Genomic DNA, 13830 nt, shown 5'->3' on the forward strand with positions numbered 1-13830 from the left:
TTAACACATTATTAGGTTTTAATGTATGTACCACAAAATTTTCCTTAACTTTCCTGTGTGCTTCGTCTATTTTACCAATGTTCATTTCTCTTTCCACTTCTGAACACTTTTCTTTAATCCGTTCTTCTTTCCCTAGTTAAGCATTTCTTAATTGTCAATAGTTCCTATTATTTTCTTCATCACTAGCATTCTTACATTTTCTACGTTCATTCATCAGCTGCAATATATCATCTGACATCCAAGGTTTTCTACCAGTTCTCTATGTCCCACCTAAGTTCACTTTCTCCCATTCTTCTACATTTTCTACCTTATCTCTTTTACTCAGACCTCTTGTGGTGTCCTCCTCAGAAATCTTCTTCACCTCCTCTTCCTCAAGCTTCCCTAAATTCCACCAATTCATCTGACACCTTTTCTTCGTTTTTAAATTCAAATCTACATTTCATTATCACTAAATTATGGTCGCTATCAACATCTGCTCCAGGGTAAGTTTTGCAGTCGACGAGTTGATTTCTAAACAGTCGCTTAACCGTGATATAATCTATATGAGACCTTGCAGTATCACCTGGCTTTTTCTTTGTATATTCTTCTATTGTGATTTTTAAATTGGGTGTTGGCAATTACTAAATTATACTTTGTGTAAAACTCTACAAGTCGGTCCCCTCTTTCATTCCTTTTGCCCAGCCCACATTCACCCATAATATTTCCTTCCTTGCCTTTTCCAGTGCTTGCATTCCAATCTACACGTATTATTAAATTTTCATCCCCTTTTATGTGTTTAATTGCTTTGTCAGTTTCTTCGTATACACACTGTACCTTATCATCATCATGGGCACTTGTAGGCATATATAGGTTTTGATTTTATCCTTATTACAATGATTCTGTCGCTATGAATTTTGTAATACTCTGTTCTCTTCCCTATCTTCTTTTTCATTACAAAATTTACTCCTGCTTGCCCTTTATTTGAGGCGGTGTGAATTATTCTAAAATCATGTAACCAAAAGTCATTTTCCTCTTCCCACCGAACCCCTCTAATTCCTACTACATCTACATTTAATCTATCCATTTCCCTCTTTAAATTTTCTAACTTACTATCCTTTTTTAGACTTCGAACATTCCATGCTTCGACTTGTAGAATATTGTTTTTTAATTTTCTGGTGACCCCTTCCTTAGTAATCCCCACCTGGAGACCCAAAACAGGGGACTAGTTTACCTCCGAAATATTTTACCAAGGAAGGTGCATCCTCCATCTTTGTTACTACAGAGTTATATTTTCTGGAAAAAAAAATCAGTTGTAGTTTTCCATTGCTTTCAGCTTTGTAGTACCCAGAAGATTGAGTGATATTGATATGGCTGTTTATTTTCTCTTGATCTATGCCCTTAACAACTACTGAAAGAGCTGCTGGCCTCTTTTAGGAATCATTCCTTAGTCTGGCTCTCAACATATACTTTTCTGATATAGTTGGACCTTTGGTCCAGCTACTCTGTATCATTGAGCACTCAAGCCCCTCACCATAGGCAAGGTCTCATGATTCATAGAGGGAGAAAGTAAATGAGAAAAAAAAAATTCTTGGACAGTGATTTTGTAAGGGGCAGAAAAAGAATAAAATACAGATGTTACATTAAACTTCATAATAAATTACTCCCCACCCAAAAAGTAAATCTTAGATAACTTTTCACGTATCATTATTTTTCCACTGTTTGAAGAATAAATAACCGATGCCAGGAAATTATTACAACAGTTGTCAGCTCATATATATATATATATATTATTATTATTATTATTATTATTATTATTATTATTATTATGCTTTTACAGCCAACATGGGACCACTTAAGTCAATTTTAGTTGGATCTTTTCTGAGAAAAGCGTGTTATTTTACTCTTTCGAGCTGCCCAGTATTTCTTCATCCGTTCAGATCTTGCTTTCTTTTCTTCATCCGTAAACACCCTCTTCGTTGTATTTTGTCGTTTGTCTGTCTTTTGTTTAAATCTAATGCTTTTATCTTTTAGCTTTGTAATTTTTCCAGTTTTATTCTGTAGGTCAGTCAGGGAAATTCCCAATTCTTTCATATCTTCTCTAATTTCTTTGATCCATCCTACTTCTAGCTTTTGGAACCAGAGCTTTTCAATGATATTTCTTGACAGTCTTGTTTGCGGTGTCCTTATGAGATGACCGAAGAAAGAGATTCTTTTTTTCCGCATAGTATCAGTAACAGGCTCTATTTCTCGATACACCACCTCATTTGGCACAATCCACCATTGGCCTTCTTTTTGGTGTTTTTTATTGATACACGTTCTGACAATTCTCCTCTCTATTTTCAGAATTTTTTCAATTCGGTTTTTCTGAGTGATTTTGAAAAGGGTCTCGCTTCCGTAGGTGACTTCTGGCTGTACTACAGTTTTATAATGTTTTTAAGTTTTGTTTTAGCAGAAAGGCATTTTTTGTTATATGTTGACCAAGTTAATTTTTGGGATTTAATCATTTTATTTGTCCTGTTTTGCCATGTCACTTTTTCATTTAAATTATAAGTTATTATTTCCCCTAGATATTTAAATTGTTTTACTATTTTAATTTTCTGATTGTTTACCGTAATGTGCTCTATTACCAGAGGATCTATGGCCATTAGTTCAGTTTTTTCGAAAGAGATATGAAGTCCTATCTTTTGTGCTAGGTTTTGAAGGCTCATGATTTGTGTTTTGGCTTCTTGAATATTATTTGCTAAAAGAGCGAGGTCATCTGCAAATCCTAGGCAATTTAGTGTGATGGAGTTTTTCTTAGTACCCATTTTTATATTTTTGGGATTTATTTCATACCATTTTCTCATGACAAATTCGAGGGCGCAGTTAAAAAGGAGTGGTGAGAGGCCGTCTCCTTGCCTCAATCCAGTTTTTATGTAGAAGGGTTGAGAGAGTTCACCTCTGAATTTCACTCTGGACTGGGTATTGGTTAAAGTTAATTTTATCATGTTTACGAGTTTAGGGTGAAGGCCCAGGTTTCTCAGAATATTCAGCATGGATGGTCGGTGTATACAATCATAGGCCCTTTTAAAGTCGACAAAGGTGATTATTAGTTGTTTTTCCGTCTTTTATATAAGTCCATCATAAGTTTTAGGGATATTATTTGCTCCGGGCAACCTCTCCATGGCCTAAATCCCCCTTGGTATTCCCCAAGTTCCAGTTCAAGTTGGTCTTTGCATCGGTTGTATATGATTCTCGACAGGATTTTGTATGTGCAGTCCAGGAGAGATATGCCTCTGTAGTTTTCAGGATTAGTTCTATCCCCTTTTTTATGTAATGGATGGATGAGGGCTGTGGTCCAGTGTTCTGGAAGTTTTTCTTCGTTCCATATTTTCACGAGGCATAGATGTAGGGAAGTTTTGACTGAATAAACTGATGAGTGTTTCCAGAGTTCTGCGAAAAGCTGGTCTTCTCCGCTTGCTTTGCAGTTTTTTATTTCATTTAAGGCTGCGAGAACTTCTTGAATTGTTGGCGGGTTGATATTTACTGGTGAAGTTTTAACTGGAGTTTCAGTGTCAATCTCAAAAAGCTCTGGGGGGTCGTCACAGTTGAAGAGTCTATTGAAGGTTTCTGCCAAAATTTCAGCATTTTCTTTATTGGTGTGGGCCATATTTCCTTTTTTTCCTCTCAGCATAAGGGTGGGTGGTTCATATCTTTGAAGAGCCTGTCCAAAAATTTTATAATAGTCTCGGAAATTAGTTTTCTTGGAACTTTCTTCTATTTGCTGAATCAAGTTTTTTTGGGCTTGTCGTTTGGTTCCTCTTATAATTTTCTGAGTTATTTTCCTTTGTTTGGTGAATTCATGGTTAGATTCTTCAGTTTTCTGGGTTTGGTGGTTGATCCAAGCCCGGTGTCGGTCTTTGACTGCTTTGTCACATTCTTCATTCCACCATTGGTGTTTTTTTTCTTGGGTTTATAGGGGCTAGTTCTTCAGCTATTTATTTCAGTTGGGATGTCAGTTCTTTTAAATTATTAGTTAATTTGATTTTTTTTGTTGTTTCTTCAAAGATGGCATTGTTTATTAATTTATGTGGATCATAAGCTCTTTTGTTTTTAGGTTGGGATTTTTTCTTTTTATGCGGGGTGAATTTTATTTTAACTTTAATTAAGTAATGGTCCGATCCAGTATCTGTTCCTCTCAAGACTTTTACATTATAAATCTCCTTGTGATAATTCCGGTCCATGCAAACATGATCCAGTTGCCATTCTCCTTTTTTCCAATCTGGGTGTTTCCAAGTCTTCAATTTGTTTGGTTTTCTCATAAAATAGGTTTTATAATAGATTTTGAGATCATATTATGGTTTCTGCAAAATTCGACAAGTCTTTGGCCGTTCTTGTTAGTTTTCTTTTGGGCAGGCCATTTTCCGATAATATCACGATATCTTCGTTCTTTACCAAGTTGGGCATTAAAGTCCCCTATTAAAATCTTCGTGTGGGTCTTATTTATGTTGTTTGCAGTTTGGTCAAGAAGTTCCCAGAATTTGTCCATCTCTTCTCTATCTTTTTTAAGATTGTTTTTATCATTGGTGGGAGCATGGACATTTATTATGGTGTAGAATTTATTGGCTGATTTTAGGGTTAAGGTTGAAATCCTGGGGGAGTAAGACTTAAATTCTACGACTGAGTCAATTATTTTAAGATTGATTGCAAATCCTGTTCCGAACTGTGGGCAATTCTTCATCACACGTTTCCCGGGGATTCCTTTGTAAATTCTGTAACCCTGAGATTCAAACGGCTCTCGATCGGTGTTTCTCATTTCTTGAAGTCCTGCAATTAGGATATTTTGTTTGTCCATTATGTCTGTTAGAGTTTTTAGTTTGCCGGGTTGAGTTAGAGAATTAATGTTGTGAGTGGCAATGTAGTTTATTTGCTTGTGTCTTATCCTCAATTTTGAAGTTGTGTTGTTTTTGGGTGTTTCCAAACGCTCCAATTCATTGTTATCTTTTAAGCAGCTGCCCACCGGATCCGAGTGCAGCCTTCTCTGGTATTTACCAGACGGTGGATTTTTTCTTAAAAGACCTTCCATATTTGACTTTCAAAGGCAAGTCAGCCTTGGGTGGGAATAAATTCCCGAGTTACAACTCTGGATGTGATCCAGAGAGGTGATTCCGATTTAGTTCACCAGTAGAAATCTCCACGTTTCTAACTGGTTATCCAGACGAACCAACGTGGAGGCGCAAACCGATTTTTTTAATTGAGATTTTAAGTATGGAGAAAGTTTAAATCGGTTCCGGAATCATTTCATCCATATATATATATATATATATATATATATATATATATATAAATAAATTATAAAAACAAGCATATGGTTAAAATATTTCATTTAGCAATATTTTTCATTAGAAGAGTACAATAGCAAATTTTTTTATTTGAGAACAGAATCAGTGGAAAAATGAATTTTTATGTTTTCACACATGTATATATGAATTTTTTCTTTTATTGTAGTTCTGAGACATTTAAATATCATTGTTTTATTCATTTTAGCCTTGACTATTTTTTTTTCACAGAACTTTAATTGGTGATATTCCTGAATATTATCCTGTGTACAATCACACGGATGTGATGCGTACTACAAATAATGATGAATATGCTTTGTCATCACCAGCTGAGGCTGAACCTGAGTTTGACTGTGCGATTACGAAATTTTGTGAGGCGTATAAAAGTTTTCGGGAAGGTGATTGGTGTGAGGAAGAAGATAAATATACATATTTCAAGGCAACTCCATATACAAATACTGGTAGTGATCAGAAAAGTAAGTAGTATATTTTTTTATCTAGCACTCACAGTAGCGTGATTAAATGATATTCATTATATTTTAATACTTTCTGCATTTTAATGCTGCCTTTTTACATTAAAATATTTTTTTACATGATCAGGGCTCTGTAAACATGAAGATGGACATTTTATAATCCTTTGTTGAGAATATAATAATTTTTTGACAAAACAGGATTACAATTTGTAGAAATTAAGTTCAATAAATTTATTTTATGATACCCAAGAATATAGTTACATTGAGGAATGATGTAGTGAGAGGGCATTTGGAATTTGATTATTTGCCAGATAGAATTGGAAGATTAAAACTTTGAGCATGTGATTAGAATGAAGATGAAAATTTACCAAAGAAAATTTCATATTAAAAATGAGGATGAAAGAAGACCAAGAAGAATTGTGATTAGAGAAGTAGAGAAGAAATGCAGTTGGGTGGATAGTTTGTCAGAACAAAGAAATGGCCTCTAGTCAAAGGCCGAAATTGAGGAAACATTGAAGCAACAATTTTAACGCTAATATTTATAACATTTTGATCTAATTAAAACAAAAATGTTTTTTTACCAAGGTTGCGATTATTCTGGGCAAAATTAGTGAATTTTTAATGTTATAGATTCTACCTTATTTTACCTATAGAATTGATCTGAACTTGGGCCGTACAATTTTAAGACAGTTTGATTGAATCCTCTTGTAGTTACAAATAGGTAAGAATTATCTATTCAGTTATCAGAATTTATTTCTGATAACTGGGTTATAAAAAATATCAATGGACTAGTGATCTTACCACAATTCCTAGTTTTTGGTTATTTTAAAAAAATGTCAGTTTGTATGAGGAGATATAGTTAAATTTATGTAAATTTACAAGTGAAATATAGAGGATATAACTTATTACGCATAAATGGGGTGACTTGATTTTTTTTTAACAGTTAAATTTGTTGTCACATCTTTCAATATTGGTATAATAACATTTTTTAAGTCTATGTAATGTGTTAATTACAAATTTTTAAGTTCCGGCCATTTTTATTTTATAAAATTAGATTTTTTAAGTTGCTGATAATTTTTTCTTGCAGTGCTAAAAGTACAAGTAGATAAAAGGATGTTGCTTGGATGTTTAAAAACAGCACTTGAAACATATGTTGGTGTACCTGCCACTTATTTTCGGATATATCGTATGTATCCTAGTCAGCAAGAACATGAGTGTACAATATTAAAAGATTCACTTTCTGTGTACAAAGATAATGATCAGTTGTTCATAAAGTTGGGTCGAGCATTACGAGGCGGTGAACATAGAGTTAAAGTATATCAACTTCTGCCAGATTCAACTCCAGTGAGTTTCTTTTTTATTATCTAATTATAATCTATAAACCTCTTTTTGAAATTATTATTTTTACTTTAAAGTAGTTTAATTACAGTTTAATTAACCGTATGCATGTGCTCTTTTTAACTGTATGAATAGTTAATTACAAAGCGTTATAATTTTTATTTCCTTTTGGTTAATATTCTTTTGGTTCACTATTTCATTGTTGATGCCAAATCTGTTTTTGTTGCCAAATCAAGTTCTTTTTTTGTTGCTATTATACATTTTGTTTGTTACAGTTAACTTATTTTTCTGAGTGATAGATTTTTACATATCTTGATCTGTTGGATCTCACACTTTTTATTCATTTTTTGGGGATTTCTCTTTACTGCCACTGTTTTTTCATGTTGCCATGGTCAGAATTTTTTTTAAAATTTGTTAATGGTCATCTTTTCCAGAAAAATTTTCATGATTATCTGTTAGTACTCTTAGCAATTTTTTTTTGTTTGTGATTCCCCCCTTTTGGTTTAGTTTTCAGAAAAATGAAAATATGGTGAAAATGTAATAGTATTTTTATTTTATAGCAAAATATCTGTAATTTTACAAAACCATTCAAAATATAGTTATTAATGTAGAAATTTTTAATTGTTATAATTGCAGGTATTTAAAAAAAAAATTTATATGGTTAGAAAGAACTTAGATAATTCCATTAGTTTTAGTCTGGCTAACAAAAGAGAGCATCTGAGTTAAAGTACTTATAATTTTATATTGTAATATTGTAATGCACATTAAAAGACACTTGTAGGATTCTCATATATAGAGGTCATTAACCATGTTTCTAGAGGGATTGACTTTCTGAAGTACAGCATTAGGAAAAGTTACCTTGTTCCATTTGTTTTTCGTTACACACTTCTGCATCATGCACTCTCTTACGGCAGTTAGTGTTATCATAATCAAAGTTTAATTTGGCTCCACAAAAAAAATCAGATAACCATTAGAATGCCTTCCTTTTATATTAACAAAAGTGTTTTCGTGATAGGTAGGCAAATTTATGAGTATTACACACCCATTAACAACTCCAATAATTTTTGGGAACCTGGCAATGTTTGTTGTAATTGTTCATTTCTTCTCCAAAGTTTTTGGGCTGTGTAGCTGTCTGTTCGACTCTAACTGTTCATGACATAGTTGATTCGTGAGTTCTATGAGTTCATCTAGTTATGTATGACATTTGCTGCCACTACCTATCCAGTTTAGTTGTTGCTTCAGTGTTAATGCACTACTCTTGCCTGAAGGATGAGCAGTAGAATAAGTAATATTTATCAGGTCTCTCATAACTGCTTCTGCAATAGCAGATATTCTAAAATTTTGATAAATTCAATGTCGCATTGAAATTCAAAATTTATCCTTTATAAAAATCTCTTCTGTCACCTCCATACTATTGGGATCTCTTTGAAATAGTCTTTACCATGTACAGATGAGTAAAGTATATTATTCATTGTGATTAGTATAAACTTAACATAAAAACAACAGTTCAAAAAAATTACTCTGAAATCACAGAAAACTAAGATTAATATTGTACTCTAGCTTGCACAACTCAATATAACCAAACTTATAAAAGTTATTTTTAGTGATCTAAATCTTAGATTTTATTTAAAGCTACTGCGCATGCGCAAACCAGTCAATGTTGCGATTCGCTACTCATCACCCCTTACTTTTGAACTGTGCCTTGTTTTTCTGGGTTGTTTAGTCATAGATGAGGTTAAAACATGATATGATGCTATCATATCAGAAACATTTAATGAAAATACAGATCTCTTTCAAAATTTATTAACTAGTTTTCACAATGTCAAAATTCTACAGAAACTGATAGAGTGAATGGCTAGCGATGAACATTTTGTAGTGATGTATTCATGCATTCTGGAAATATAGACAAAAATATGAATGAAAGTGTTGAAGAGGAAATACAACTGCAAGAGGTCTTTAATCTTGTCTCATGGTTAAACATGATGAAAGAAATAATGTAAAAAGCAAGAGACTATTATGAGTTGCTGATATTATAAGTATTCTTCAGTAATATATGCAAAAGCAAACATTAAACTACTTTTTGCATTTATTATAGTTATATATTTAGATTTATTTTTTATTTATTGCCATTATTATTTTCTGCATAGTTCAAATTTTTGATGTTCTGGTTCCAGTCTTGTCCAACTTGAATTATTAAGAATCTTTTTGCACTTATATTTCAGATTCGGGTACCTTCTTTTTTACTGACCAAACCATAAATTTATGCTTGTAGGCCTCATTACTGATAGTTTATTAGATTGTATTATTATTTGTACTATTTATAAAGTGCATAAAATAATCTGGCTATTAATTAATATTACGTAGTTTATGAATAATCATATAACATTGGGTTTATTTTAAATTACGTTTATTAGTCTTAATTCTCTTCTCTTGTTAATATTATCGAAAAGCAAATAAGACATTGACTGTTTTTATCACATTTCTTCTGACCTTATTAAAATTATATATATGTACCATGAAATAAACATTTACATATAGCCTACTGTATTTGATGAAAAGTATAATTTTTTGATTATTTAGAACTATAATAAATTGTCTGAACATAAATGAAAAAAAAAATCTATTTAAAAATTAACAAATGAAATTTTCATATAAACTTCACCTAAAAGTTGAAACTTAAGTAACAATTAAAAATAAATGATTCTGTGTTAAAAATGTAGTGTAGAATAAATGTGTTATTTAAGAATTTCTATGAATGTACTATTTATTAATTATAAAGTTTGAGCTTCTTTTTGGAAAATTAGCTGATGTTTTAATGTTATTACCATGGTAATTATGTGCAAGTGACATGCAACCGGCTGAAATGAAATGTGTTAATGGATGTGGAATGTATGTATGATGCAAAGTGAGAAAAAGTTTGTATAAGTTAATTTTAAATACTAGCATACAAATTACAAGTGGTAGTAATAAATTCTCTAATTTTTAGTATGCTAAGCTATTAAAAGATAATGAATTTGTACTAATTTAAAGTTTTCATTAATTATTTATTTAACAGTTGACAAATCTTTATTTTAGAGATTTGTGAATTAAAAAAGTTCATTTATCATATATAATATATATCCAATAATATATTACTGCAGGTGTAATAACAGAAATAATTATCAATAGAGTTAAATATACTCTAGTTACTTTCCAGCTGGAATGCACTTCAGCTGCATGTACTTGAAACATTTTACTATACTTTTCCTCCTAGGTTTTCTAAAACTTTAAATTTAAAAGTACCTTTATATAATATATACACATATATGTACAAAATTAGTAATATAAAGTTTTCAAATTTTCAAAACTGGGTGGTTTAAATATCTGTGTAGCAACATTTAGCAATTTAGATTGTTTAATGTTGATGTATTTATCAGTCATTTAACAAATATTACCTCAATTTTATCTTAATCAGTCACTGAGCTACAGGCAGTATTATTACCGACCAAAACATAAATTATAGCTGATGTAATTTTATATTAACTTTTTATTTTTAGTATTACCTATATAGTTTTATTTTGCTTTTTTTTTACTCTAGACTGTGCTGGCATTTCATCATCAATATGATAATATTTTTTAAGTGACTGAATCGAATAACATTGTACATCATATCATAATGAAAAGTATTTTCTCCTTTTTAAAATATATTTGAAAATGTTTGGTTTCTATAGTTTTAAAAAATGTATAGATTATATTTAAAAAATATTTATATAAATAAAAGTCAATTTTCATTTTGCTTGTACCCTAATAACTCTGAAAAACTACTAACTGATTTCACTGAGAATTTCACAATTTATTATCATTTGCCCCGCGAGTGTTTGTTATTATTTCTGTAATATTTATTAATATAATAATTTAATAACATAACATTTAATCATACAATAATTGTCTGATTTCTCAGACAATATAATTTCTTTGTCAATATAATCGAAAGATTATATTGACAAAGAAAACGATCGATATAGATAATGACAATTGATATAGACTATATCTCTCTATATTGACATTAAATTTTGTAAAGGAAATTTTAGTTATTTATTTATATATATGTATTTTTTTTTTATTAAATGCAATTTTAATAATTTATTGCCGTTGTCTGGTTTTGTATTAGAGGTAATAAATTTTACAGAAGAATGTTTGTTTAAATAAGTTGATTAAAGAGTTACAAAATGTTTCATCTTTTGTTTAATGGTTACAATAAACTTATATGAGAGAGGACTGAGAATGTTTGCCTCCACTGTAATATTTTTGGTCATTGTAAATCTGGATAAAACTTGTTTTCCATTGTTAAAATATATATCTCTTCTCTTCACAATTCATGAATATGTAATTTTATGATCGTGAACATATAATTTTCATAGTTACTGCCCAGTGCTTACTGAAATGGAAGAGTGCTCAAACATTTGGTTCAAACAAACAAGGTACTCTTAGTGAGTTTTTAACAGTTCTTCTGATCAAAATTCACAGGCAATTGGTGAAATATACTTTATCTATTATTTAACAAGATGCTAGGTGAGGCAGTTCGAAGACAAAGTGCAGTAAGTTGATATGAGTGAAAAAATTTGTAAGTGGAAGGCCTCTGACCTATGCAAATGACTGTAATTGAAATTGGAATTTTTTAGTTTTATTTATTTTTAAAGTATGAGGCACATTCATAAAATGAGAATCTTTTGGTCATTAAAAAAAAATTAATTTTTGAGAAAAGGTTTTACTTAACAATTTTAGATAATATATATCTACTTCACTTTTCCACATAATTGCCATTCAGTTCTAAGCACTTTTCATATCGCTGCACCAGTTTCTTTAACCCGTCTGCATAGAAGTTCATTGCCTGGGAATTGAACCAGTTGACAACCGTAGTCTTGAGTTACTTGTTTTCAAACCATTGTCCATCAAGCCACTTTATCAAATGCAAGAAGAGGAGGTAGTCACTAGGTGCAAGGTTAGGACTATATGGAGGGTGGTCAAAAATTTCCTAATGAAAATCTTGATTCTTCTTTGTTAAGTCAGTGATATGAGGACACATGCTGTAGTGAAGGAGGATTACGCTGAACGACGGTTTCCTGCATCATTGATTTTGGATCCCGTGTTTCAGTTTGGTGAGTGTTTCGCAGTATACATCAGCTGTAATTGTTGATCCATGTTCCATGAAGTCTACCAAAATTACATCCTTTTTGTCCCAAAAAACAGTAGCCAACATTTTTTTATTCGAGTACGGAGATTGCTTAAACTAATTCGGTTTTGGGGAACTTGAATGGTGCCACTGCATTGATTGTTGTTTTGATTCTGCGTTGGTATAGGATATCCAAATCTCATCACCTGTAACAATGTGGGAAAACAAATCATCTCCATCTTGTCCAAAAACTGTTGTACACTGCACATTCTTTGCTCTCCAAGTTGGTTGGTGAGCATTTTCAGTACTCACCTTGCACACATTTTGTGATATCCAAGCTTTTCTGTGACAATTGTGTACGTAGAGGTGCATCCAACAGCGGAAATTCATCGACCAGAGCATTAATTGTCAGTTGGCAATCACATTGCAGTTTTCGGTTCACTTGTTCAGTGATTTCGTTGGTCTGAATACTGAGCCTGCCACTCTGCTCTCATCATGCACATTTGTGTGGCCATTTTTAAAGTTTCGACATCATTGTGTCTAACCTTTCCTTCACTCATTACTGTAGGTCCATAACACTAGGCACAACTCCCGATGAATTTCAGCAGCTGAAGATCCTTTTGCACACAAAAATCGAATCACAGCGTGCACTTTACAACTGATGGGAGAAAGGATTGTTGCAGACATTGCGATCTGCACTCACCAGCAGGCAAACGACTACTGTACCAAAACAACCGCAGTAGCTTCATAAATAGTCATTAGATGGCCCTGCTTGTAGTTTCACGCAAGCTGGGTCTAAATATTAGACCTACTAATATTTAAATATAAGCTGACGGCCCTTAGTTGGCTTGTAGTTATAAATATGCCTCGTAGTTTGATAATTTATGGCAGTACAGGTTGTCTGTTCAAATGTAAGCTGAAAGATTTTGAATTTCTTAGAAACTCCTGCAGTGTTTTGAAAATGAGGGTGAGGATTTAGATTTTTTGAATCAGGTTAGAGCTGATAAAACTTGAATCGATCATTATGATCTCAAGAACCAAAGGTAGTCAATGAAATACCATCATAATGAATTACCTCAGCTGAAAAGTTTCAAAACTCATACAGATCACATTTTAGTATTCTTAAATTTTTTTTGAGAAGAGGACAACAAAAAATCCTGAATGTGTTAAAAAAGAGATCACTTCTTCGAGATGACAGTGCCAAGTTTCGACACAATTGCAGGAAAAAAAGATAAATTTAATTCATATAGACCAGACTGATTCCAAATAATAACCATGTTTCCTAAACTAAAGAAATGAAGAAATGTCTGTTACAATGAAGAGTTGAAATCTGCTATTTTCAGATTAAATCATTTATTATTATAACAATATTTTTAATATTTGTATTATATATATATATATATATAAACATTATTATAATAATGAGTGGATGTTATGTTGATTAACATATGTGTAGGTTTGGAAATAAAAAGATGTATTTGTTTGTACATTACAGTAAATCATCTCATCCAGTCGTTTTTTATTTAGTAGGCAAAACTTTTTTTTAGCCTCTATTGTATAATTATTTTCC

At 31.7% G+C, this 13830-nt stretch overlaps 1 protein-coding gene across 3 annotated transcripts in view; it reads left to right on the forward strand.

The window, feature by feature from the left end:
* Window positions 1–13830, forward strand: part of LOC142329185 (ubiquitin carboxyl-terminal hydrolase 47-like) — a 115908-nt gene that overhangs the window by 79834 nt on the left and 22244 nt on the right. For all 3 annotated transcript variants that reach the window (XM_075373580.1, XM_075373579.1, XM_075373581.1), the window contains 2 exons: window positions 5529–5773; window positions 6858–7114. In XM_075373580.1, coding sequence (XP_075229695.1) covers window positions 5529–5773; window positions 6858–7114 — 502 coding nt within the window. The remainder of the gene's footprint in view (window positions 1–5528; window positions 5774–6857; window positions 7115–13830) is intronic.

This window comes from Lycorma delicatula, chromosome 8 (assembly GCF_047948215.1).
Source record: "Lycorma delicatula isolate Av1 chromosome 8, ASM4794821v1, whole genome shotgun sequence".
NCBI classification, from domain to species: Eukaryota; Metazoa; Arthropoda; class Insecta; order Hemiptera; family Fulgoridae; genus Lycorma; species Lycorma delicatula.